General features: G+C 55.4%; 1 protein-coding gene across 1 annotated transcript in view; it reads left to right on the top strand.

Moving 5' to 3' along the window:
- Positions 1–26853, top strand: part of ANGPT4 (angiopoietin 4) — a 42245-nt gene that overhangs the window by 8968 nt on the left and 6424 nt on the right. The window contains exons 2-7 of the mRNA XM_042980714.1: positions 14631–14786; positions 16221–16342; positions 19064–19296; positions 21378–21493; positions 24072–24173; positions 25681–25847. Of these exons, the coding sequence (XP_042836648.1) occupies positions 14631–14786; positions 16221–16342; positions 19064–19296; positions 21378–21493; positions 24072–24173; positions 25681–25847 (896 nt within the window). The remainder of the gene's footprint in view (positions 1–14630; positions 14787–16220; positions 16343–19063; positions 19297–21377; positions 21494–24071; positions 24174–25680; positions 25848–26853) is intronic.

Here is a 26853-nt window from a genome sequence, read left to right as displayed (position 1 = left end):
CCTTTTACCCCGTGTCTATCCCTCCCCAACCAATGCATAATATTGGTTTCCTGTATGAAATGCTATCTTCATTTTTCTGCGGTTTGCTTCTGTTCACCCAATCCTATAGCTGTGAGGTTTGTAGCTCTGCAAAGGCGGGAAAGGCCGGAGCCTCAGCTTTTCCCTCTGTAAACTGGGGGCAGAGGTACGCTCATGCCTGGGTTGGCCGTGAGGCCCAAATGACGAGCGCCCGCCAAGGTCTGCGCGTGTATCTGGTGCTGCTTCAACTCACGGGGAAGTAGGAGGTGCCATTTCGGTTTCTTCTCTCTTCTGGGGTGAACGTGCTGCTGGGGCTTTCTGTGTGCCAGGCACTGCTATGCATGTCCTACAGACATCGGTCCCTGAGATTTCACAACATCCTAAAAGGTGAGGACTGTTGCGATCCCCTTTTGTTATGGGGAAACTGAGGCCCAGAGAGTTCACGGGGCTAGGAAGCAAGGGAGGTGGCTTCGAACCCAGGCAGGGGCTGGGTCCAGACCCCATACTTAACCACCACACGGACTGCCTCTCTGTGCCCCTTCCCGATTGTACAGACGGGTACCCTGACCCTGGGCACAGGGAGTGACTCAACTACATTCACCCCAGAAACCGTGGCAGGGGTCGGGTCAGAACTCGGGGTTCCTGAATCCCAGCTGAAGATATCTGTGTCTCCTCCCCTGTAGCAACAGGATGCACCGTGTGTCACGAACCTCATGGAAAATTAACGCATTCCTTACGGTTAAGTTCTGGGGTTGCATGCAGGCAGCTATGAGCAGGCACACACATGCACACACACACACACACACACACACACACACACAGGTGAGAACATTCATGTCTCCATTTACCCCATCACCCCTCCCACCGACGTCTATTGAGAACTTGCGGTGTTAGGCACTGCGCGGGGCTGAGAATTCAGCAGTGAGCGAGAGAGGCTCAATCCCTCCCTTCCAGGAGCAGCGGGAGAGACACCAACCTGGTGATTTCTCACGTGTCATGATCAACCATGATACGCACTGTGAGGAAGTCCCCGCCTGTTCTAGGGATAGATAACGGGGACCGGGGGTGGGGGGCAAGGAGACTTGACCGTGATGGAAGAAAGGCACCAGGAGGAAGGACGGAGCTGAGCTCTGAAAGGTAGACTGGTCCTTCTCAGGCAAAGAAGGGAAAGGAAAAGCATTCCAGGCATAGGGAACGGCAAGTGGGAAGGCCCCGGGGGAGAACGAACGAGGTGATTTGGAGGAAGTGAGAAGCGTTCCTTGTGGCCGAAGCCTGGAGAGCCAGGAGAGTGTGGCCAGGCTGAGACTGGAGTGCTCATCAGGGGCCTTACCAGACCTCTCTGGGCCTCACCCTGCTCTCAGGGATCTTGGGTGCTGGGAACCAACGTAGCCCCTTTTCTGCCCTGTGCCCAGGGACGGTTGCTCTACTGTGGACATCTGGGCCTGCTTCTGCCCTTCTTGCCTGACCTTGACCCCATCGGCGTCACCCTGTTTTCAGGGTCAGCCTCAGACACCAAAGGTGCAAGAGGGCGGGCAAGAGCTCAGCCGTGGGATTCAAATCCTCCCTTACCAGCTCTGGGCAATGCTTGGCCTCTCCAGGCCTCAGTTGACTCCGTTGTCAAGTGGGGAACAATCACCCTTTTCCCCCAGACTGCTAGAAATCAGACAAGAGTGGTTACACGCCAGAGTCGCACGGGCGGGAAAGCCTGGTGCCGCATGGCAAGGCCGCACTCCGTCCAGAACGCGCTTGGCTCTATTCTCCGAGGTAGAGCTGGGGTGGTGGGCAAGGCGGGGTGGTGTCAAATGATCAGCCAAGGAGACTTGGCAGAAGTGTGGCCTGGTCGATCTGCTCCCGGACAGCCTGGGTTTGCCCGTGACGAGCGGCCTGTCCTTGGACGAGTCGCTTAACCACTCTGTGCCTCATCTGTAAAATGGGCTGGTGATAGCTCCTACCACAGAGAGCGGCAACAAAGCCTTCATGCGCAGAGTGGCGAGAACGGCGCCTAGCACGTCGCGGGTGCTGAATACACATTCACCAAGCAACGGGGACACACGGCCCTGTTCTGCGAGAGGGCTGGCACGCAGGTGGCAGGAAGGTGTGCCGTCACGAGAAACGCGCTTCTTCTTCACTTTCTCCCGATTCGCTTCTCGATCTCTACGCGGGGGGAGAATAAGGGCTCATCACATAGGCCCCGTTGCAGACACACCTTCCAAGATCAAGGCTGAGACGCAGACGACTACAAAGGGATAGCAGGGCCTTGGGAGGCCGAAGGCCCTGGTAGCCGGTTCACATCCGAGAAGCACCCCAAATTCGGACAGAAAATGCAGGCCTAGCTCCCCCCACTCTATTCCCCATACCCCTCATCTTCCTGTGGCTTCTTTGCCTTGGACAGACACCCGCCACCCGATACCAACACACAAACACACACACACACACACACCCTCAGACAAGGTGAGGCTCAGAGGGTAAGACAGCCACAAACGTTCCACAGATAACGGTGCACCTACTATGTGCCGGGCACTGCGCTAGGCCCCGGGGCTACGCCAGTAAACAAGACGGAAGAATCCCAGCCCCCGGGGAAGCACAGATTCCAGCAGTCGCTTCCTTTATGCCCCTGGCCCCTGTGCCAAGAGGAACCAATGCGCCCCGTTTTTCCATCGAGGCCCCCGAGGCCCAGAGAAGCCCCGTCGCTGGCACAGAAAGGGAGTGGCGAAGCTGTGACCGAACCAGTGCCTGACTCGGCGCGCGAGGCCCCCGCTAGACTCGGGGCTGCCGCTGAGGTTGGGAGAAGCCCGGCCTGTGCCGGGAATCGTGGGCCGAGCTGAGAGCTGAACGGCACACCCCTCCACAACAGCCCGCTGGTCCCTGACACGCTCCACCCCTGGCTCCCTGCCCACTCGCTCGGCTCTCTCTGAGCCCTGACCCAAAAGGAGAGCAACAGCGGGGCAAAGAGCCAGGAAGGCTGGGCCTGGCAGCTCAGAGCCGCGGGGTCAGGGCCTGGGTGGGCCCGGAGCGGGTGGTAAGGGGGCTGGGACCAGGCAGAGGAGGCAGGGCCAACCCTTGGCCACAGAGTCAGCCCCGTTGGAGAGGTGGGGAAACTGAGGCATGGGGAGGGTGTGGCAGGGATGCGGTGTGTCTGGGGGAGGGGGGCGGGACCTGGAAGCAAGAGGGTCTGGCCTCTGTAACCCCCACAAAAGTATTATCTGCTGTGGCATAACAAATGACCCCAGAACATTTAGCAGCTTCTAATAGCCACAAACAATTCTGTCTCAGTTTCTGAGAGTCCGGAATTCAGGAGCAGCTTAGCAAGGTAGCTCTGACTCGGGTTTTCTCACGTGGTTGTTCTCGGATATCAGCCGGGGGCTGTGGTCGTCTGTAGGCTCCACCCGGGGCTGAAGGATCAGCCTCCCGGCGACCCGCTCCCGGGGCTGGTAGGCAGGTGCTGGCTGGCGGCGGGGGTGACGGGCTCCGTTTCTTTCCCGATGGGCCCCTCTGCAGGGCTGCTCGAGGGTCCTCAGGACGTGGTGGCCAGTTCCTGTCAAGCAAGAGGGCCAAGAGGGGACAAAGCAGGAGCCGAAACGTAATGACGTGGCCATGAGAGTCACACTCCAACATTTCTACGATGTGCCACAGTCACGGTGGCCGATCTCAGCCCAGCGAGGGACAGACTATGGGGACAGACTATGCGTGGCATGCAGACCAGGAGATGGGATCCTTGGGGCCATCTTGGAGTCTGGCTGCCTCAAGGCGCCCACTGAGGGTGAAGGGTGTGGTCTTGGGAGCCCGAAGGCCCGAGTTCCAAGCCGGTCGTGCTCACCAGCTGTGTGACGTGGGCAACAGGCTCAGCTTCTCTGTGCTTCTTTCCCTCATCTGTAAAATGGGGATGATGAGCGAGCCAAGGACTAAATGGGCTACATTTGTAAGGCCCTCAGGGCCATGCCCCTTCGGAGGCACTGAGCTCGAGCAGGAGCGAAGCCTGCTCTCTCCCCGGGGGCCGGGCTACATCTGAGCAAGTCTGTTGAGTGGATGAAGGAGTGCTGAGACCCTGTCGTGGTCATTTCTAGCACGTTTCTCTTGAAGACACCCCAGTTTCAACAAATCTTTCCTGAGTACCTCTCCCGCGCCTGGGACCGCTGCCTCGAGGCCTGGAGGACGCGGCTGAGAACTTGGTGGCCCAGAGCTACCTTGCTAAGCTGCTCCTGAATGGTGGCCCTGCATTCCTGCATTTCTCCTGGGGAGAAAATGGAGGTTTCAGATGGGTGAAGGGCTGTGGGAAAAACAAAACAAAACAAAACAAAACCAAACCTCCGCAGTCACAGTGGGAGGAGTCACAGGGGGAGGAGTAGGGCAGGGGGCTTGGTGTCTACCCTCCGCGGGGTGGCCAGGGAACGCTTCCCGGGGGAGGTGACGTTCGTGGGGAGATCCAAAAGTCAGAAAGAGGCCGATGAGGTGGTCCTGAGATCAGGGGTGTGGGTGTGTGGGGGGAGGATTCGGGTAGGCAGCGCTCTGGCTCCCGTGGCCCCTGCTGCAGCCCCCAGGGCCCCTCCTCCCAAACCAGTGTGGAAACCGCAGACACATCACGAGGGTACACACCCCTGAACCAGGCAGTTCTGCGTCAAGAGGTTTATCCCTGACGCAGCCTTGCAGGAGAGCTAAGTGACACGTGGGCGAGCGTATTCCCAGCAGCCCTGGTGTGATGGCCATAGCTGGAAATGAGCTCAGCTATTGGGGACCCGCTGGGCAAACAGTGACGGCCACAGACAGAATCCCATGTGGCTATTAAAGCAGCGAGGCCGGTCTGTCGGGCTGAATGTGGAGTGACCTCCAAAGTTGACGCTACTCGAGAAGCAGCAAGGTGCGGAATGGGGCGCTGACCTTGTGTTTGCCAAAGAAGGGCTGGGGGGAGAAGGGGGGGGTATGAGCACACTCACTGCTGGCACACGCGTCGTTTCCCTGGAAGTAAACCCAGCACATCCTTCAGTGGCCCGTGGGGACGGGAACCGGGGCAGGTCTGGGTTAGCGCTCCACAGCCTTTGATTCCTTGGACTTCCGAACCATGTGCTCGCGTCACCCGTTCCCAAAAAATTTTAAAGTACAAAAATTTACGTCTAAATGGAAACACGCGCGCAAAGCTGTCAGAGGTCTGTTCTTCCAGATTTTCATGGGGCCGGCCACACTGGGCCACCAGCTCCTGTGTGCAGCCTCCTACAAATGGCTTTCCAGATCGGGGCCTCAGTTTCCCCTTGTGGGAACCAGGGCTGGCTGTGTGGTCCCTGCTGGTCTTTTGAGCTCCCATATCCCTCCCGCCCAGGCTTGGGTCCCTGTGGGGGGGAGGGGGGCTGCTTTCCCCTTCATCATCAGGCCAGGCTCTGATTTCCCCCACCCTGCACCCTGGAGCCTGGTTTCAGCCTGGCTGGCTTTGCCCTAATTCCCACCCCACCTCCAGTGCGGCGCAGTTTGGACCCTGCTCTATGGGGCAGTTTTGCCCGTTTCCAAAGACTTTGTTTTTTCTCTCCCGGAAAGGAATTTACCAAAAAGCCTGGGCTCTAAGTGACAGCAGAGTCTGGAGCAGAAGGTGCTATGACCGGGCTTAGGTGTGCTGGGTTCTCTCTGGCTGCTGTGTGGGGCACGGACTGGGGCTGGAGAGCATGTGCAGAAGCTGAAGGCACAGCAGGGGTGGGGGGTGGTGGGGAGGTGGGGGGCAGCTGGGAAGCCCACAAGAGATGATGGAAGCTGGGGAGGCTTCGATGGGTGGAAGTGATGGGGCTGGGGGAGGGAAAGTGGTCGGATTCTGCACATGGCCCCAGAGTAGAGACCACAGATTGGATGTGGGGGAGGGGTGAAGGGGGAGGGAAGAAGGTTTCCAAGAGGTTGGGCCTGAGCCATTAGAAGGATGGTGTTAGCTCAGAGATGAAATCATTTACCCAAAGCCACGGAGCTCGGAGCTGGGGAGCAGAGACCAGAAACCGTGCTCCCCGCTGCCTCGTTGCGGTTTCATGGGGGTTGTTTTGGGGGGAATCCTTGGCCTTTCTGTACCTTGACACCACCCCAGCTTGCGGAAACCCCTGGTTCTCCTTCGGTCTGATTCAGGCACAAGCCTGGGCAGGGGACCCAGAAACGCAGGCAACAGGCAGAAGCCAACATGAGGGCTCACCTGGGCTCACTCGGTCTCTGGGCTCATGGGCTGGAAGGCTAAAACCCCGTCCCGCGTGGGGTGAGGGGGACACGGTTTCCACCTGCTTAGCTCCTGCCCTGACCCTCCTGTGCCCACTGGACCTGACCTTCTGGTCTCCAAAATCAGCAGACCTGGGTAGGAATCTAGGATCTGCCAGCTTGACGAGGGACCTCAGGGAAGCCACTCTGTCTGAGCCTTCATTTGCTTATCCATAAAATGGGATCAATGGCAGAGCCTCCATGCAGGGGATAAGCGGCTATTTCTTTTTTTCTTTTCTTTTCTTAAGTGTTATGTATTTATTTAGTGGGGGGGGGGGTGAGGGACAGAGAGAGAAGAGAGAGAATCCCAAACAGGCTCTGCACCATCAGTGCAGAACCCGGTGCAGGGCTCGAACTCACGAACCACGAGATTGTGACCCGAGCCGAAACCAAGAGTCGGACGCTTAACCGACTGAGCCACCCAGGCGCCCCGCTAAGAGGCTCTCTCTAAGGCACCCAAGCACACCTGGCCATCATAGGGTGCCGTAAGGAGTTACCAGGACAACCGCCATCCCCCAAGGGCCCGCAACGTCTGCCCCCACTCTCACTCCTGGCAAAGTCCCACCAGCAAAGGACAGAGGGACCAGAGGCCAGGACAAACGTTCTACACCAGGACAGAGCCTCGGCTTTCCAAGGCGTGCCAGCCCTGCCCTGCGCTGCAGGCGGAGTTGTGTGGCAGAACTTACAGCCGTCCCAGCAGCAACAACAATAACAACTGCCAAAGTTACTGTGCACCCGGCATGCGCCAGGCACGGCCTCACTGAACAGCCGCGGTCCCGTTGAACCCCGCGACAACCTCAAGGAGCAAATGCCTTGAGCTGCAGATACCAAATTTTTTTCAAACAGGTTGGCAATACAGTCGTGTATTGCTGTGGCATTCATGCATTAAGTAACAAAATCTGACTAACCGTGGGTCTAGTCCCTACTACTGTGCCCATCTTACAGCTGGGGAAACGGACACTCTGAGAGACCACACCTCCAGGAGGCCTCACAGCTGGGTATAAAACAGAGGCCCTCTCCAGGCCCGCAGAAAACAGGTACCGTTAAAGCCAGATGAACTTTCCAGAACCTCTTCAGGGGTGATGCAGGGGACACCTGCTCCGTGCCAGGCGCCCCCTCTGGATCTTTATCCAAGTGTCCTTCGCACTAATCCCAAAAGAGTGGGTTCATGTGCCCTGGGGCCCCCCGGGGCCCCATCTGACAGCTAAGGAAATCGAGGCTTGGAGCAAAGATGTCGGACTCGGGTCCTGCGGCCGGTTAGTGGAGACGTTGGGATTTAAACCCAGAGCCTCGAGTTCTTGTGCTAGAAGCCTTGCCAGCCTCTGGGGGGATTCCCGCCAAGTCTCTTTCTCCTCCGGTGTTCGTTCTTCCCACCCAGGGGGGCCAGGCCCGCACCCTCTTGATGAGGTCCCACCTGCAGTGATCCAGAGCTAGACGCTGTGAAGAGATGCCCTTGACTCCCAGAGGGTCCCACAAATGTGGTGGGGACCCCAGCCACCCTCTCCAGTGTGGCTCCAGCCAACGGGGGTCATGACTGTGGGCTCTGCCCTGCTGGCCTCCCCACCTCCCCCAGCATCCTTGACCGGACACGCTCCAAGCACCTCCACCTCCACCCCTTCTCACCTCAACCCCACAGAGTGGCACCGTCACCCCCACCTGTAGATGGGGGAAACGGAGGCACAAAGGCTGCAAGTGACAAGCCCACTCGGCGGCTTGGGCTGGACTTCATTTTTTGTAAGCGCGTTTCTTTCCTCACCTGTTGCTCCGTTTCCCAGTGGCTGCAGCATAGAACCATCTGGTGTCCTGTATCTCAAAGCTAATTCTTCCAGGAGGGGAGGTGTTCGAATCCGTCCATTCGTTCAATGAAACGAATATCCACGGAGCACCCGAGAATCGCCAGACACCCTTCCAGGCTCCAGAAGAAAAGGCAGGTGAGGACCCTGCCCTCTTGGAGCGGATGGTCCACCGAGGGAGCACCAGTGAGGAGGGATTTTCAGAGGCCTGCGCCCTCGGTCTCTCCGGCATCCGTCAAAGCTCTGGAGCCTCTCTCAGAAAAAAGATGATTTCAAACATGGAATTAAATGTACGGATTTGCAAAGGAAGCTAACGCCTTGAGCACAGACCCGGACATGGGGCTCGAACTCACGGACCGCAAGATCATGACCCGAGCCGAAGACAGACGTTTAACCGACTGAGCCACCCAGGCGCCCCTAGATACCGAGTTTTTTTAAAAACAGATTTGCTATGCAATCGCATAGTGCTCCTGCGTTAATACATTAAATAACAGCATCTCAGGCGCTGTACGTAGATAGCGCCAGGAATCTTCCCTGCGACCCAGAGATAGGAGCCATGATCACCCCCTTTCTAGAGGACAGGCCCAGACAGGCAGAGGTATCCGCCCAAGGTCACACAGCCCCTAAGCTAACAGTTTTGATGCGAACCCAGGCTCGTCCGATACAAGACACTAACTACTCTTTCCTCGTTGGTTTCTATCCGTAGTTGACAAAACGCTCTTTCCAAATATGAACTATACGCGCCATTTTCCAAGGAAGAGACAGGCAGGGCCTATCACCGGTATTGATCTTCTCCCTGATTCTCAAATACACCAGACACACTCACGTCTTAGAGCGTTTGCATTTGCCTTTCCCTTTGTCTAGAACTCCCGTCCTCCTGTCTTTCCCACAGCTGGCTCCTTCGCACCCTCTCAGCTCAGGCAGCTCCCTCCGGTGAGGGTTTCCCTGCCACTCTGGCCACACTTGCCTCTGACCCCACTCACTACCGTGTCTCATTTCTCTGCATGGCACTCATCACTATTGGGATTTAACTAATGAGTTCGTGGAACTGCCCTGGAATCAGAAAACTTGCCAATTTTGTTCCCTCTTGATTTCCCAGTCCCTAGTAGAGCGCCTAGCACATAATAGGTGCTCAAGAAATTCCTGAGTGGGGTGGGGGTGAGGCGCGCCTGGGTGGCTCAGTCAGTGAAGCGTCCAACTCTTGATTTCAGCTCAGGTCATGATCTCACAGGTCATGAGATCAAGCCCCGCGCCAAGCTCTAGAGTGACAGCCCAGAGCTTGCTTGCTTGGAATTCTCTCTCTTCTCTCCCTCTCTCTCTGCCCCTCCCCAGTCAGCACACTCTCTCTGTCTCTCTCTCTCAAAATAAATAAAAATAAACTTAAAAAAAAAAAAAAAGAAAACCCTGAGTGGATACACAAATGACACTCCGAGGGTGAGGGATTAGCGTAAGAAAATATATTTGTCATTATAATACATACTTTTATATGGGCTATTGTATAGAATCTGGTTTTGGCGGGTTTGTTTTTTACTGTGTGTGTTTTTTACCTCTAATCTACAGGTTTGGTTTTGTTTTGTTAACGCTTATTTACGCTTGTTATTTATTTATTTTGAGAGAGAGAGAGAGAGAGAGAGGAGCGCGAGAGCAAGAGAGAGATTGAGCAGGGGAGGGGCGGAGAGAGGGAGAGGGAGAATCCCAAGCAGGCTCCACGCTGCCAGCCCAGAGCCCGATGTGGGGCTCGATCTCGTGAACCCTGAGATCATGACCCGGGCTGAAACCGAGAGTCAGGCGCTCAATGGACTGAGCCACCCGGGGCGTTTCTGTGAGCACTGACAAATATACACGCTCAGTCATGACACAGAACATTGCCAACACCCTCAGAAAGTTCCCCTATGACCCTTCGCTGTCCATTCCCACCACAGACCCAGTCCTTGGCAAACCATGGGTTCTGGCTTTTCCAGAAGGTCACATAAATGGAATCCTGCAGACTCTCTTAGAGTCTTATTATTGTGTGGATCACTAACTCCTTTCTTTTCTTTGTTGAGTAGAGTCCACTGGATGGACGGACCATGGTTGCTTATCCATTCCCCAGCTGCAGTCTTTTTTTATGTAAACGATGTGGGAGAAAAGCAGGCTTGAGGGGACCTCCTGGGCCACGAAGACTGTTCATCCCTTTCGATGCTCATCTGTGGTCTGTCCAGAATACCCTCCTTCCTCAACCGGCCCGCTGCCCGTCTAAACTCCTTTCCTTTCCCTCGAGTCCCTTTTCAGCCACCCTCTCCCCAACAAGGAGCAAGGTTTCCTGTCCTCGTGTCACAGATCAATAAAGTGAGGCTCAGAGGCACGTAGCCCTCGAGTACTAAAGACCCACAGTCGGAGTGTCATAGAGCCAAAACTCAAACCCCGGGGCCAAAGGGAGAGGGTTGATAGCCCGAAGGCCAGAGATCAGCCCCTTTGCAGGCTGGAGAGGTGGTGGCAGGTCAGGTCCCTGCCCCCCCATCTCAACCCTGAGAATCTGCAGCATGAGGGTGACAAGGAAGGGGCAGGTCCAATCCTATGGGGGGACGTGGGGGACTCCTTCATTGGGACCCCTCCCCCATCCTTCCAGCCTGCAAAGGGGCTGTCCCCACCACACATGCCAACATTACTCACCAGAGTCCAGCATGGCCATAATGGGCCCATCTGGCCCACATTACCCATCCTAGGACCCATGCTGGTGGGCGGGTGTGGTAAATTGGGTGATGGGCCCCAGCTGTGGGTGGCCTTTGCCCCACCCAGCCACTCGCAGCCACAGGACAAGTGTGGGACCAGTGCGGGTACTTAGGGAACTCCTGTCACTTGAGATGACCCCAAGCTACCGTGAGTCCCCAGCTCAGCTCTGCAGACCCGAAGAAGGCCCTGGGCCAGGAGTCAGGGAACCTAGACCACCAGGTAGTGACCTTGGGCCAGTCTTCCGGGCCTCAGTTTGTCCGTCTGCAAATGAGAGGCTTGAGGGGAGACTCCCGAGAAAGTCTGAACGGGCTCTTTATCTGCCTGGAGCTGAAGCTCAGGGTCTGGTCGTCTGCGTTTGAAACCAGGGTCCCCGAGGTCTGTGACTCGTGGGAGAGTGCGTGTGAGAGCAGCCTCAGGATAGCTCGGCCTCGTCTAAGCACCCTGGGGTGCCCCAGCAGCCATGCATCAGCAATCCCAGGCGATAGAGGCAAGGCGGGGAAGCTGACCGGTGGGGAAGCGAGCAGATTCCAAACTCGCATTGGGATCGCGGTAGCCAGAACCCACTAGGGGACTGACTGCAGCAGACAAGAAAAAGAGAAGCGAGGAGGAGGAGGTCTGGGTTTGAGGCCAGCTGCCAAGATGGGAAAGATGGAGAAGGGGGGTGGGGGGCGGGGAGGCTGGCTTGCAGAGGGGAGTGGTGGGGGATGCCGAGACAGGGCAGTGGGGGCTGAGGGACCGAGGGTTCCATGGCGGGTGTTTTTGCTTGAGATGCTCGTTAGAAGCCCACGTGGGGACGGTGAGCTGGTGGCACACGGAGGGGAGAAGTCTGGGGGGGAGACGGAGCCAGTGTCGTCAGCACGTGACCGTCCTGGGCCCAGCCAGAGCACCTGCAGCAGGCACTGAGGCACCTGGGGCCCCGTCCGCTTTGACATCTGGTCTTGGGTGAAGCTAACGGATCCCTTTTCAGAGCGATACTTTTATTTATTTATTTATTTGTTTGTTTATTTTTAATTTTTTTTTAATGTTTATTTAGTTTTGAGAGAGACAGAGACAGAGCATGAGCAGGGGAGGGGCAGAGAGAGAGAGGGAGACACAGACTCCGAAGCAGGCTCCAGGCTCTGAGCCATCAGCACAGAGCCCGACGCGGGGCTCGAACTCACAGACCGTGAGGTCATGACCTGTGCTGAAGTCGGACGCTCAACCTACTGAGCCACCCAGGCGCCCCCAGAGCGATACTTTTAAATGCATAAAATAAAAGCATCCGAACACCCAGCGATCTTGCCATTGCGGTCAAAATACTCAATATTAGATCTGTGCTACGGTTGTAGCTTTGTCCAGTGGTGGGTCCGAGGATGTCCGTCTTTCTGAGGTCCCGATGAGCAGAAACAGAATTTAAGATACTGTACCGCCTGCACTGTGGTATGGAAATATTGGTGATTTCTAGGGGTTAATGGAGGGGCGGGATGAGCTAAGAGTGCTATGGTTTGTGGCCCACGTTCGTCATCGAAGGAAATGCCAAATTTTACTTACAGGTTAGCAAAGTTTGGGCCCCCCTGAATTCTCTTTGCAGACCCTGTGGTCCCCACTAAGGACCCCTGACCTAGGGAGAGAACATGCAGAGAGACTAAGGCCCAGAACTGGGCTGAGAGCCCCCAGCATGTAGAAGCCTGGTAAAGGAGGGGGCAGAGCGGGGGTGACCACGGATAGGACAGCTAGGAGAAAGGAGCATCTGAAAAGTGTTTCCAGAACGCGGGTGTGGCCATCTAGGCTAACTGCTGCTGAGGGGGAGAGTAAGAGGCCATGGAAGGGTCCCTCCATCCAGGAGATGATGACCAGGCGGGTTAAGGAGGGAAGGGGGAGGGAGGGCAGAGAGCACCGAATTCAACAGTCTGGGTTATATTTGTTTTTCTTGAACATGGCAAATACACAGACTGCCTTATATTATTCCTTAAGCTTTCTTGTATGCACACCATAATAATATTGTTAATGTTTTTAGAGGCGAGGGTGGTCATGGAGGCAAGGAAACGGAGGAGCTTGTTGAAGAAGTTTTGCTGTTGAGGGGACCGGAGAAATTGGAGACGCAGTTGGAGGGACTGTGGGGTCAAGAATTTGTTTTTAGATGGAAGCGGTTGGATCACGCTTGTGTGTTACAGGGAACAGTGGGGCGGGGCGGGGTGGGGGTGGGGTGCTGATGATGCAGGGAAGGAAGGAACGGGCCAATATGACAAGGACTTGAGAGGCTCCCATGTGCCCGTCTCCCTGGTCCTCAGTCCCTTTTGTGACTGCCACCCCAGTTCTCACACTTGAGCAGCAGATTCACCTGGGCAGCTGGGCGCCACCCCAGAATGTCTGACCCGGTAGGTCTGGGGTGGGACCTAGAAATTTGCATTTTTAACAAGCTCCAAGGGCCACACTTTGAGAACCCCTGCGGTAGTCAATACCAGCACCACCCACATGCGCCCCCTCCAGGATCTGATGTTGCACTACAAGGGCACGCACTCCAAAATCACAGTGGGGAGGGGGGGATTGGGAAGGGGGGAGAGCAGGAGAGGGGGGCGGCAGGGGGCTGGGGGCAGGGAAAGGGGCAGACTGTTAAGATGCAAGAGGGGAGAAGAGACCGAGGAGGAAGCAGCCAGAGCCTGCCTGCCCCCACTCCAGCCAAGGTCACCACCCCTCCCTGGGGAATGCCTGTCTTCCCAGGGATCCTGGGAGCTGCCCTGCCAGACCTCCTGGAAGACTAAGTGAGAGGGCAAGGGACGCAGCCAGGGCCAGGGGGTAGGGATGATGGCCAGAGGCCAGGATGTGTGCAGAATGAAGAGAGAATAGAGGAGGGGCGCCAGCTCTCTGCCTGCGGGCACCGAGCCCTGAGAACACGCTGTTCACCTTTGCAACTTGATCCTGGTCTCATGCCAGACCAGCTTCAACTGCTCTTGGGAAAGAGATTAGCCCGTGGGATCCCAGAACATCCTAGCTGAGAGAACCCTTGGAGACTGTCCGGTTCAGCCCATTTGGCAGATGGAGGGGAGCAGAAAATAGAAAAGTCCAACTTGATGGATAGACCTGCAAACTCTCCTGCAGGGAAGGATACATCCCCACTCCCTGATGGCTGGGTAATGGGCATGACATTGGGGGCTATTCTCTAACCCTTGTAGCTCCCCTTTTACTACCAATTCATTGAACACATATTTATTGAGTGCCTACTGTGCGCTAAGCATTGTGCTAGACACAGAGATAATGGTTGAGGAAGACCAAGTCTCCGGCTTCATGGAATTGACATTCCAAGGGTAAAGCAGACAATTGACAGATAAATATGTAATACAAAGTCGGGGAGTCATAAGTGGTAGGAAGAGACCTGAAGTGACACGAGGGAGTGAGGCATGTAGATGGGGATGAGATGGAGGGAGTTTCCAGGCAGAGGGAACAGCATGTGCAAAGGCCCTGAGGCAGTGGTATGCTTGCTGTGTTGGAGGGATGTCACAGAGGCCAGTGATCTGGAGCAGGGTGAGGGAGAGGACTGGGAGACGAAATCAGAGCGGCAACAGAAGGCTGGATCATGGAGGAAGCTGAAGTCATAGGGAGGACTTTGGCTTTTCCTCTAAATTCCTCTAGGAATTCTGGGAGGGTTTCTTTCTAGCAGAGGAGGAATTGGATTTGACTTAGATTTAACAAGATCCCTCTGGCTGCTGAGTAGAGGATGGCTTGTGCATGGGACCTGGATGGAGGCAGAGAGGCCAGGGAGGAAGCTACTGGGATGGTCCAGGTGAGAGGTTAGGGTGGCCCGGCCTGGCAGAGAGGCCTCCCCTGGTTGCTCTTTGCCCTTCACGGAGACGCAGGAAGGGACAGGAGCCTTCCTCCAGCCCTTACCCATGACCCCGGCCCACGGTCTCCCCACAGCTAGAAAGGTACATCCAGATGAACTTGAGGTCAGAGCTGGCACAGGTCCAACAGCACATGGTCCAGAACCAGACGGCCACCATGCTGGAGCTAGGCACCAGCCTCTTGAACCAGACCACGGCCCAGACCCGCAAGCTGACTGATGTGGAGGCTCAGGTATGGAGGGCGAGCAGGTGGCGTGGGGGGAGGGGGAGGGGGGAGGCTGTGGCCAGCCGGGCCGGCTCACAGCCCAGGTCATCTTGCCTCGGCCTCTATCCCTGGCTCAGGTCTGGGCCTCCTCTGGGCCTGTAGCACCCTGGGCCCCTTCCCTGATGAGCCGGTTACAAAACACTCTGAGCACCAGGCCACGAGCCCTGGGGGCAGACACCGGGTGTGGTGCTTCTGCCTCTGTGACTCCAGGGACACTCCAGGTCTGCACTGGGCACTGGGATGAGCCCTCAGGGGGCTCAGAGGGCTCCTGGGGAGAGATGGCTAATAAACAATTCACTCAACCTCAAGAGCAACGGAAGGGGAGGGAGGGAGCAAACACATAAACGGGAGAGTGAGTAAGTGAATGGATAAAAAGATCGAATGACAAAGAGGCATGTGTCCGTTGAATCCCTACTATGCGCAGGCACTGTTGGAGATGCCCGGTTCCGGGTTACAGCAGTAAATGAAACAGGCATGCATCCCGACCCTCGTGGACCTCCCTTTCCAATGACCACCAGGGAAATGAACAGGAAGAATAACTTGCACGTGTCAGGGGGTGACCGTGTCCAGGAGAAAACAGCCTGGGCAGGAGAGAGGGAGGGCGCACTAGGGTGCAGGGATGGCTTGCGAGTTTAGACGGTGAAGCCAGGAAGGCACTGCGGAGAAGGTAGGATGGGAGCCAGGCTTACTCAGAGAAGGCCCAGTGGGGGGACTGGGCCGGCAAGCTCCAGGAACATCAGGGTGGTCAGTGTGGCTGGAACGACCAGGGGGAGAGGGGTGGGCAAGGGTTCAGAGAGAGGCACTGGGGGCAGACGACAGCGCGGGGCACTGAAGGCCATGGCGAGGACTGGGACTGTTCCACTGTGTGCTGTGGGAGCCACAGGAAGATTCGGAGGAGGTGGGTCACATTTTTAAAAGGCTGCCTTGGGCTGCTCAGCAGAGAAAGGACACTATGGGACATTGGGTGGGAACAGGGAGCCCCGTGAGGAGGTTGGCACAGGACGCAGGGTGAGAGACGACAAAGGCCAAGACCGGAGTGGGGGCCGTGGAGGGGCAGGGAATGGTCAGATGGCCATCTGGAAGGTGGATCTGACAGGACTTGGTGATAGATTAGATTGGGGTGGGGAGGGGTGCTCAAGGGCGACTCCTCCTGGGCCCTGAGCAGCCAGAAGAACGGAACTGTCATGTGCAGTGATGGGGAAGAGCAAACTCAGAAGGCAGATCATAAACTCAGGGCCTGTGAGTGAGCGAGTGAGCGACCGTAGAAACTAACTGCAGGGAGGATAGAAATAGGTCAGCGAGTTTCTGGAATGGCAGAGCCCCTGGGCAGGTGGACAGCGGCCGAGGCGCGTTCCCGCAGGGCTCGCGTAGCCCCCTACCCCTTCCTGTTTGCCGGGACAGGTCCTGAACCAGACGTCGCGAATGGAGATCCAGCTCCTGGAGACTTCGCTGTCCACCAACAAGCTGGAGAAACAGCTGCTACTGCAGGGTCATGAGCTCCACCGGCTGCAGGGACGCAACAAGTGGGCACCAGCATCCTGGCACGGGGCCGGGGACAGGGCTGGGGGGCGAGGGCCAGCCCGGGACCCACGTGGGGTTGGGACCCAGGGTGGGCGCCGGGGCCGGGGCCAGGGCGGGGGCCAGGGTTGGAAGCTGGACTTGGGCTAGTACCTTGGACAGGGGCGGGGGCCAGAGCTGGGGTAAGGACGGAAACCAGGGTTGGAGTCCAGACTGAAGCTGGGAGAAAAGCTGGGCCCTGGGGCTGGGCTGAGGTTGGGCTCGGGGCCCAGCAGGCACCCCTGGGTGGAGACAGGAGACAGGCATTTCCCTGGGGGCTCAGGACGCCCTGATTCTTTCTCCGTTCCTTCCTTTTTTTCCTTTCCTTCTCCCTTCCTTTCTTCCTTCCTTCCTTAGGCAGAGAAACTGGCATCTGAGGCTGATTTCATCTTGGTTTCGAGCTGAGTGGAGAAAAACTGTCAAGGTCAGGGTGCTGGAGGAGGCAAAACCCACACACTGACGCAGCCACCCCCTTCTGTACAGGGGGAGATGTTACAGTGTTACAGTTGCTCGCACGCCGGTCACAATAAGGACCTAAGGCTCATCCAGGTCTCTCTGATCTGCGTACAGCTAATGCTAGTTTGTCCACCTTCTTATTCCTACTCTGCCACTCCAAGGTGGGGCAGGCCAGGGACTGGGACAGTCTGAATGGGCAGTGTCTAGAAATCCGTGTAGAGGGAGGATATCACCAATATGCTATTGGCCCATGGAGACAGCTAAATTTCTAGAACCCGAGTGTGCCCCCGTTTTTTTTCTCTTCCTATGGCATACTTTGGGGTTCGGCGGGGGGGAATTCCTTCTGCCTCGGCTAGACTCATTGTGCTAGTCTGGAGAATGGGTTGGCGTAACCTTACAGATAGGAGAACGTCTCTCTCCTATCCCCATCCCTTAGCCAGCCACCCACTCACGGCAGAGGTAACCGCTCTCCCTGGCTTTGTGTGTGTGTGTGTGTGTGTGTGTGTGTGTGTGTGTGCATCCTTTCATTCATTCAATCACCAGTCATTTTTTGAGCTCTTACCACATGTGAGACACTGTTCGAGACACTGGGGGGTACAGAAGTGAACACCAGCCAGAAATCCCTGTCCCCCAGCGGACATTCTGTAAGCTGACGTTCAGGGGTTTCTTATGGATATGTAAACAAATATATCCCTTTTCTTTATCCTTCTTGATCCCAAATGGAGCGTCCAGCTCTTTTTTCCAAGTATCCCGGAAACCGTTCCCTCATTGCATGTTGCTCGTTCTTTTCTCCAACTGGATAACGTTCCACCCCATGGCTGTGCCCACCCTAATTTTCCCGCGTCCCCAGCGAATGGGCAGTAAGGTTGTTGTTTCCTGTCTTTCTCTACTCTTCAACGTGAGGCGGTGAATAATGTCCCCGTACCTCGCTGCACACACACACGTGAGCCAGCCTGCAGGCGAAAATGCCAGAAGTGGAAGAGTTGAGTCAAAAGCGTTTTTATTTTTTTAAAACTCTTCTTTTTTTTTTTAAACCCGTGCCAAAAATGCTCCACGCTTGTTATATCGCCAGACAATAGAGACCCGTATAAAATGAAAGGGAAAGTCGGTTCCCTCCACCCGCCTCCTCTCTTCCTCCTCTCCATCACCATCCGCTCCAGCTAGCTCTCTCGCTTGGCAGGAGTAACGACGCTTCGTGGATTTTCTTTCACTTTCTCTGCAAACACAGACACCACCGTGTCCTTCCACGTGCCTCTCTAAGCCTTGTCCTATAAGTTCACGGGTCTCCCTCTGCATTTACAGCAATACCTTTTTCCTTCCTCTGTTTGGTCACCCACACGTGGGGCTGGACGAGAGGCACTCGTGTCCAGAGCGCAGTCCCACTCAGGTCCTGGGCATCTTTCCAATTCCGCCCAGATGCGCTCTGCCTCCAGAGCATTTCCAGGGACGGAGACTGCACAGGCCCAGCCGGCCCTGGCTACTGGGCATTCAGGCCCTTCGTTTTTCTCTATTATAACCGATCCCCCAAGGGGCACTCCTGCCCATGCTCCCTAGAGGTTACCTCCTGGGAGCGGACTGCTAGGTCAAAGGGCAGGCATACTGTGGACTTGATAAGGACATCCTTATCAAGGCTGGCATTGATATCAAAAGCTTTGATATCAAAGCTATCATTCCTGGCACTTCCTTCCACCCCCACCTCTCTCTCTCTCTCTTTACTTCAGTTTTATTTCGTATTTATTTATTTTGAGAGAGAGAGCAGGGGAGGGGCAGACAGACAGGGAGAGAGAGGGAATCCCAAGCAGGCTCCAGCGCAGTGCAGAGCTCCACAAGGGGCTGGATCCCAGGAACCCGGTGATCGTGACCTGAGCAGAGATCAAGAGTCAGGGGCTTAAGGGCTGAGCCACCCAGGCGCCCCCGCCACCACCACCCCTTTCTTCTCTGGACCCCGATCCATCCATCTTCTTCCAGAGCCAGGTCTCCGGTCTCTCTTTCCTCCCCTCCTCGCTCTCTGCTGCCGGGGGGGGGGGGGGGGGGGGGGGGGGGGGGGGGGGGACGCCCCCCCCCCACCTCCCCGGGGCTGTGTAACTCTGGGCAGGCGCCCCACCTCTCTGAGCCCCCTTACCGATCTGTTAGGGGAGTGCCCCCCGCCCCCGGGGCCCCGGGGACGAGCCCTCGAGTGTGACCGCGTGGCGGGGACAGCGGGCTGACGCGCGTGCGCCCCCGCCCCGCAGCGCGCTGGAGACGAGGGTGCAGGCCCTGGAGACGCAACAGCAGGCGGAGCTGGCTTCTCTCCGCGGCGAGAAGGAGCGGCTGCGGCGGCTGCTGGGCCGCCAGAGCGGCGCCCTCGCGGGCCTGGAGCGCAGCCTGCGCGCCGCCAGCAGCAACTCGAGCCTCCTGCAGCGCCAACAGCGCCAACTGCTGGAGTCCGTGCAGCGCCTGGTGCGCGTCGTGGCCCAGGGCCCGGGTGAGCGAGGGGGCGCCTGGTGCGGTGCGGGAGGAGGGCAGGGGAGGGGAGGGAGATCCTGCTTACCCTCCCGCTTCTCTGGAAGCCACTGCGGGCAAGGCCCGTCCCCTCTCCCGGCACCTGGGAGATAGAAATGACAACGAAGACTAACAACGAACGAGGAGCACGAGAGTCCTAGGAAGAGCCAACGCAGACGCCACCCCCTAACTCCATGAGTGACCTTAGGCATGTCCCTCTCTTGGCCTCAGTTTCGCCATCTATTTGTGAAAGTGATAACAATAATAAGGATTCCCCCAGCCCAGACGCATAAGTTTGGGTTCCAGGATCCACCCGACACCCTCACTTGCTTCGGCTTGCCCCACCCTTCCCCCAGCCTCAGTTTCCCTATCTGTAGAGTGGACAGATTGGACTCAGTGTTCCCCAACGCCTCCTCTCGCCCTGTTGCCCTCGTCCCTAAACCCAGGAGAGCCCCACAGAAGTGAGGAGGCATCTCTGGCCCTGGCTGCTGAGAGGGGAGATCAAGGCCGGGGTCGGTTCTCACTGACTCCTTCTGAGGGGGCCCGCTTGGGGTGGCCGAGACCCTGCTGGTTTCAGCTTGAGTCACTCAGTCAGCAGAACCCTAACTGAGCACCCACTGTGTGCCAGCAATGCAGCTGACATTTCCAGACCACAGAAGACCTAAAAGGCAGGGCTGAGGAGAAAGAACACCAACCTGAGGACAGTCAGGAGCCGTGGGAAGGTTTTTACACCCAGCGGGACTATGTTTTAAGAAGCTCAGTTGGAACCGGGCAGTGGAGAACGGCTGGGTGGGAGGGAAAGACGGAGGAACGTGTTTCTACTCCTTGCAGGATCAGCACGGCAGGAGGCCGGGGAACCTTTAAGGCACAAGGAATCCAGCCGGAGTGACGCGTTCCAGGCACTAAGGCTGGCAGCGATTTAGGGCCAGAGGATGGCACCAGGGCTCTAAGTGGGGCAGGCCCTGCTGGGTTTGAGGGATGTGAGGCCCCAAGGAAGCCACGGGCAGAAGTGGAGTCCTTCCAAACCATGAGATGTGGAGGGACCCGAACGCATCACTGGCTTGTGTCATAGCCCTGGCAGTGACACTGCCTAAATTAGTCCCACGTGTGGGTCTGTTGGAGCTCAGCCCCAGATACAGGCCCGGGCCCGGCGCCTCTGCCCGCAGGCTCACCGCTAACCCAGTCTCCAGCTGTGATCCCGTGTCTGCTCGCCAGGCTGGGTAGGAGGTTGTGCTGGGCGCCTGGCCTCAGGCACCCTTTGCCCAAACGCCCCGTGCCCCTGCCCTGCTGTCACCAGAGAAGGGCACCGTGGGGTTGTGCCTCCTACCGAAGGGCGCTCTAAGGACTCCTTTGTAAGACCTAGAGACAGGGAAGGCTCTGCCCATGCCCCCAGCTATGTGCCCTTGACCCAGTTACCTTTCCCTTAGCCCTCGGTTGAGGGGGACGTGCCTCACCGGGGTTCCGACCCCAGTTACCTCTCCCGGAAGACCCTAGCAGCCTCATCTGCGGCCTCCCTGGTTTGAGTCTTATCCCCTGCAGTCTCCGTTCCACGCTTTAGCCGGAGCCCTCTTCCTCCGCACAGTCTGGGTTCCTTCCCCACCCTGGCATCCGAGGCTGACCTGGCGCCTGCTGAAACTCAACCGCATTTCTCGTTCCTCTCTGAACGTCCCTGTGCCAGCCTCGCCCTGCTCCCGTCAAGTTCGTCAGACAGCCAGAGCTCTCTCTGGCTCAGCTCTCGTCTCATGGTGTGGGTCATTTCGCCTCCCTGGCCTCCACCACCTTCCCACACCACCCCATCCTTGGCACACGCCAGGACTGTTCCCACCTTGGAGCCCCCCACGCGCTGTTCCCTCTGCCTGGAACATTTTCCCCTTCTCCTAGGTGATCCTGCTCCTTATCCAGACCCCAGCTCGCTCCCCTCCTCTAGGAAACTTTCTCAGGTCTGATACCTCTCACTGTCCCCAGCATCTCCCAACCCGGAACCCGGCAGGAAGTAGGGCTCACCTGGCCCCTTCCCTCTCTCCTTAGCTTACCTCCAATTGCTTTTGCGTTGTCACATTGCAGCCTCCGTGAGGGCAGCTGAGCAGGTGTTCCAGGACTGTGCAGAGATCCAACGCTTCGGGGCCAACGCCAGTGGCGTCTACACCATCCACGTGGCCAATATGACGGAGCCCAGGAAGGTTAGGGGACTCCCTGGGGGCTGAGGTTAGCGGAGGGTGTTGAGCCAAGGGGCTCCCCGACAGGTCACTGCCTCCGCCCGCCCCAGTCAGCTTCAGGCCTTGTCCAACATCTGAGATACCAGAGAAGGTGGGATGACCCTACCTTCGGGAGCCTCCAAGGGAGTCAGAGGTCAGAATGTGGGGGTTAAAGCAGAAGTTCCCAGAACTGGAAGTACATCCTTCTGCATCTTCTCCAGAGATGCTTTTAGTTGGAATGGCAGAAAACAATTCTGTGTTGGTTAAGGTCATGCTGGCTGTGGGGCGCCTGGGTGGCTCAGCTGGTTATAAGCATCTGACTTCAGCTCAGGTCACGATCTCACAGTTCTGAGTTCAAGCCCCACGTCGGGCTCTGTGCGGACAGCTCGGAGCCTGGAGCCTGCTTCGGACTCTGTGTCTCCCTCTCTCTCTCTCTGCCACGTCCCCGTTCGCACTCTGTCCCTCTCTCTCTCTCTCTGTCTCTCTCTCTCAAAAATAAACAAACATCAAAAAAAATTTTAATTGAAAAAAAAAGGTAATGCTGGCTGAAACCGCAAACAAACGTTGAAAATCCAGGGGCTTAACACAAAGAAGTTTATTTCTAGTTTAAAAAAAATTTTTTTTAATGTTTATTTTTGAGAGAGAGAGCGAGAGCGAGCAGGGGTGGGGGAGGGGCAGAGAGAGAGGGAGACACAGAATCCGAAGCAGGCTCCAGGCTCTGAGCTGTCCGCACAGAGCCCGGGGTGGGGCTCCAACCCACAAACCGTGAGATCATGACCTGAGCGGAAGTCGGGCGCTTAACTGACTGAGTCACCCAAGCGCCCCACAAAGAGGCTTATTTCTAATTTACATATAGTCCAGTTGAATGCAGGTGTGGGGGCTCTGCTGCACGTGGGAAATGAGGGACCAGGGCCAATAGAGACCCCACCATCTCCAGTGAGTGTCTTCAGTGAATGTTGCCCTGGGCTTTGGAGGTCCACTTATGAGATGAATGAGGGGTCGAGGGGAAGTGTGGGTATCAGGAGGCAGGGTTTGGAAGCCAGGCCCAGAAGTAAAAGAGTATGGAGAACAAGTAGTCAGTCTTTGCACTTCCTAATTCCCTTTTCAATTTTCTTTGACTTCCTATAATATATATATATTATATACATTTATATGTGTTTGTTTCCGGGCTGTCTTTAACACTTCACACACACCTGCTAAACTCCTCTTTTAACAAAGAGATCAGGCCCTCGATGTCTAGCTAGAATTTCATGTTTTCGTTACATTTATTTTTACAATTATTTGACTAAAAGCAAGTGTTACTAGTGTTCGATTTGTGGTACTGATAAGATTTCCTTCTGAAATACATTTCATCTAAGTATTTAAGGTTTTTTTTAAGGGACACTACTTTTTAGGTAAATATTCTATATGAAATTAGGTTCATTCTATATGAAATTCAGCTATGGTGAAATTCTGTGAGGCAAAAGAGCTGGGCTCAGACCTCAGCGTAATTTAGTCTCACTTGCCTCGAGAAAGCCCCTTCTCCTCTCTGGACCTCAGTTTCCCTTACTGTACCCTCTGCTACTCCCACAACAAATGCCACTGTCGCCTCTCCCTGAGCAGGCTTCTACTTTCTAAGAGCCGCTCCCTTCACTGCCATTTCCACTTGTCTGCCTGTCACATCATCGTCCAAAGCCCTGTTCCAATGCTACCTCCTCTGAGAAGCCTTCCGGGGTTGCCCAGTGACTCCTTCTTAGGAGCTCTTCTTGTGGCTGCCCAAATGTTCATAACCAATAGTCTGCCTGCCCCATCATAGCAGCCAGGCATATCCTCCAGACCAAGCCAGCCCTGAGGGTTGATTGATCTCTGACGCGTCTCTGTCACCTAGTATGGGACCAGGGACCAAGTGTGTCTTCACTGAACATTGAACATGTACTGAACTGGCTGGAAGAATAATACGAACAAAGATTAGGCTGAAAGAAGAGATTATGATGGATGGTGAGCTCTTTGAGAGAAAGACTCTTTCTGTCTTATCCATACTGGCACCTCCCATACTTTGAATGGAGCTTGGTATATAGCAGATGCTCAGAAAACATTTGCCCGCTGAATGTAATAACATTTCCTGAGTCTACGCCGTGTGCCAAGCATGTTACACCTGTCAGCATTTAATCCTTACCACAACCTCGCAATAATAGCGGGGGAAAAGCCTCTGTTTACTTAGTTCCCAATATGCCCAGACTCTTTTCTTTGGATGACTCATTATACATAGTTCTTGCATCAAGCCAACTTGCAGGTGAGAAACTGAGGCACAAAGAGGTTAAGGTTTTAACACTTACATTTTACAAACGAGGAAAGGAAGGCTCTGAGAGGACATCACTTGTCCACAACTTTAGAAAAAATGATGACACTAAGTGGGAAATGTGAACCTGGATATTTCTGATGCCCTTGACCACCAGGCTCACCTGTTGCTCTGTGAAACTGTCAGCCAAATCAAAATGGGGCTGGTCCAGAGCTGCTTCTGACATCTTCCAAGGGCTTCCAACTCCCCCCACAACCACCACCACTACCACCCAATTCCTTCCAGGTGTTCTGTGACATGGAGGCCAATGGAGGCGGATGGACTCTCATCCAGCGCCGTGAGAATGGCAGTGTGAATTTCCAGCGGAACTGGAGAGATTACAAACAGGTAACACTGCTGAAGGGGCTTTTCAGCCCTGAAACTGGGGCAGGGGGGTTGTAGGCAGGGCACTGGTTTGCCTTCAACCCTCCCCGGGCGGGGGGGGGGGGGGGCGGTGGGAATCAACCCACCTAAAACCAACCACCTTCAAACAGATTTTCCTAGTGCACATTCACTGTCAAGGACTCCGTCACCTGAAATTGAACCTTCTTTTTGCAGGTTCTGACATCTATCCTAAAAATAAAAGTTTAACTTTATTTTTTTTATTTGTGTAAAGATTATACATGCATATTGCTTTAAAAAAATTTTTTTTAAGAATACAAAAATGGAACAGAAAAAAGTAGTCTCCCCTGCCTACCCCTGACTGCGTTGCTTAAATGAATGTCCTTATCTTTGCACACATATATAATCACATTTTCAGGAGAGATTCTTTAATGTGGAATTGCTGGCTCAAAGACCCAGTGCATTTTACAAGATGAGAAGTAGTGCCCTAGTGCCTTCCAAGTTGTAAATTAACTTTTGAGTAAAGAACTTTTGGCAAGCTGGCTTAAAAGCTCTTAAAGTTTCCACAAGCAAAAGAAATAGAAGAAGGTATGTGGAAATGCAACAATATCATTAGTTGTGGCTGCGTACTGTTCATTTGACCAGCACTTAAAAATAAATACCAAATTAAGATATGAGTGTCCTTGAGCCAATTGAGTTTTAAACAAGTATTAAAATGGCAAAAAAGAAAGGGGATGCTCAGACACAGAAATACACAAGAGCACTGAATACTAACAGACTAATCGGCAGCGAGGCAGGACGGAAGTGGGGAGTGGGGTTTAGATGTGCCCCTGTCCTTGGTGCTGAATTATTATTCGGGCCGAGGACAGGTTTCTCATCACCCTGGGACACTAACGCGCTTAGCTTTGCATTTCTGTGTTGTTGAAATTTTGCAGGAGTTGCCATGCCACCCAACAAAGGTCGCTCTACAATTTATGCCCCCGATTAAAATCTTTTAATGTTTTGTTGCGGTCCAACACACATGCAGCTAAGTGCACAAATCTTAAAAGCGGAAGATACTCAGTGGGTTTTTACCTGTGTGTTCACCGACGTGCCCACCATTCAAAGCTGGATATACAGCACTGCCAGCACCACAGAAGCCCCTCTGGTGCCCCCCTGTGCCTCCTCGTGCCCCAGTCAATACTCCCCCAAAAGGTAGTTGCCATTCTGACTTCTAGCACGACGGATTCATTTTGCCTGTTCTGAAACTCCACAGAAATGTGATTTCAATTATTTTTAACAGAATTTACCCAGTTTTACAAAAATCTTGGGTTTTTTTTTTTTTTTTTTTTGCTCTAGGAGGTGGAGAACTCCCATCCCCAGGCCTGCCCACACTGTACTTTATGGACTTGGTCATTAGGCAAAGTGGTTTTGGATTAAGTGGCCCTGGAGCCCGGCCCAGCCCAGCTCCTCGGCCAGGGGCACAGCCTCCCATCGCAGCATGAAGCCCACCCCCACCCTTCGCTCCCCACAGGGCTTCGGCGACCCGGCAGGGGAGCACTGGCTGGGCAATGAGGTGATGCACCAGCTCACCGGCCGCACAGCCTACTCCCTGCGTGTGGAGCTGCAAGACTGGGAAGGCAACGAGGCCTACGCTCAGTATGAGCATTTCCAGCTGGGCAGCGAGGGGCAGCTGTACAGGTGGGCTCGGGGCCCAGGCTGGTGGGCGGGCTGGGGTCCCGGGCTAGTGGCTGTAGAGTCCGCACCAAGGGTCAATCCCTGGGCGTCTCCCGTTCCTACCATCTGTCCCCCATTTGGGCGCACGTCACGGGATCTGGAGGCGGCCGGTTAACACTCAGCACGTCCCGGCCACTGGGTGGGGTGGAGAGACTGTCGCTGACGCTGCCATCCCAGGAGCAGGAAAGGGCCTTCTCAGGTCAGTCACCCCGAGGCAGCCATATTCCTGAGGCCCAGAGCGGGGAGCCCAGCCTGTCCCATGCCGTGGGGTAAGGTAGAAAGGTCCCTGGGCTACGAATCAGGGAACCTGAGCTCCTTCTGGCTCTGTTCCAGCTCGCTTTGTCAATTTGGGCAAGTCAGTGTTCTGGCTTGTCTGGACTTCCGCTGCTTAACTGCGGGACGGGCTTAAATATGAGCGTAATGTGAAATCATCAAGGTCTCCCACACCTCCCTCGGCTCAGTTCTTGGCTCTATTTCGGAAAAGAAATGAGCACTTACTGAGCACCTACTCTGTTCCAGGCATATTACTCCATTTAATCCTCCCACAACACGCTGAGGTAAGCATTGCCGCACCTGCTTTACTGATGTGGAAACTGAGGCACACAGCTTAAGTATCCTGCCCCAAGTTACAAGTTAGGTAGAGCTTAGATTTGAACTCAGGTCTCTCTGCTACCGACACCCAGGGTGTTTCTACTACATGATGTTGCCTCTCTGAGAAACTCAGGGTTCTTGAAGATACGACTGGGTCCTGGCTATCTTTGAACCAGGACAGGATTGAAATCATAGACTCCCACTCACAAGTCTGCAAAAGACATCACCTGTCACCTGGGGCTTCATGTGATGCTAGCACATATGCCCCAGCCACCAGCCAGCCAGGCTGGGATGCCTCCACTGACAGGGGAAGTCACTTCCTCCAAAGGAATCGGATGATTCTCCGTCTTCCAGCACTTTAGGTCTAATTCCATCTCAG

The sequence above is a fragment of the Panthera tigris genome, chromosome A3 (assembly GCF_018350195.1).
Source record: "Panthera tigris isolate Pti1 chromosome A3, P.tigris_Pti1_mat1.1, whole genome shotgun sequence".
Taxonomy (NCBI): domain Eukaryota; kingdom Metazoa; phylum Chordata; class Mammalia; order Carnivora; family Felidae; genus Panthera; species Panthera tigris.
This window is presented reverse-complemented; position numbering and strand designations above follow the sequence as displayed.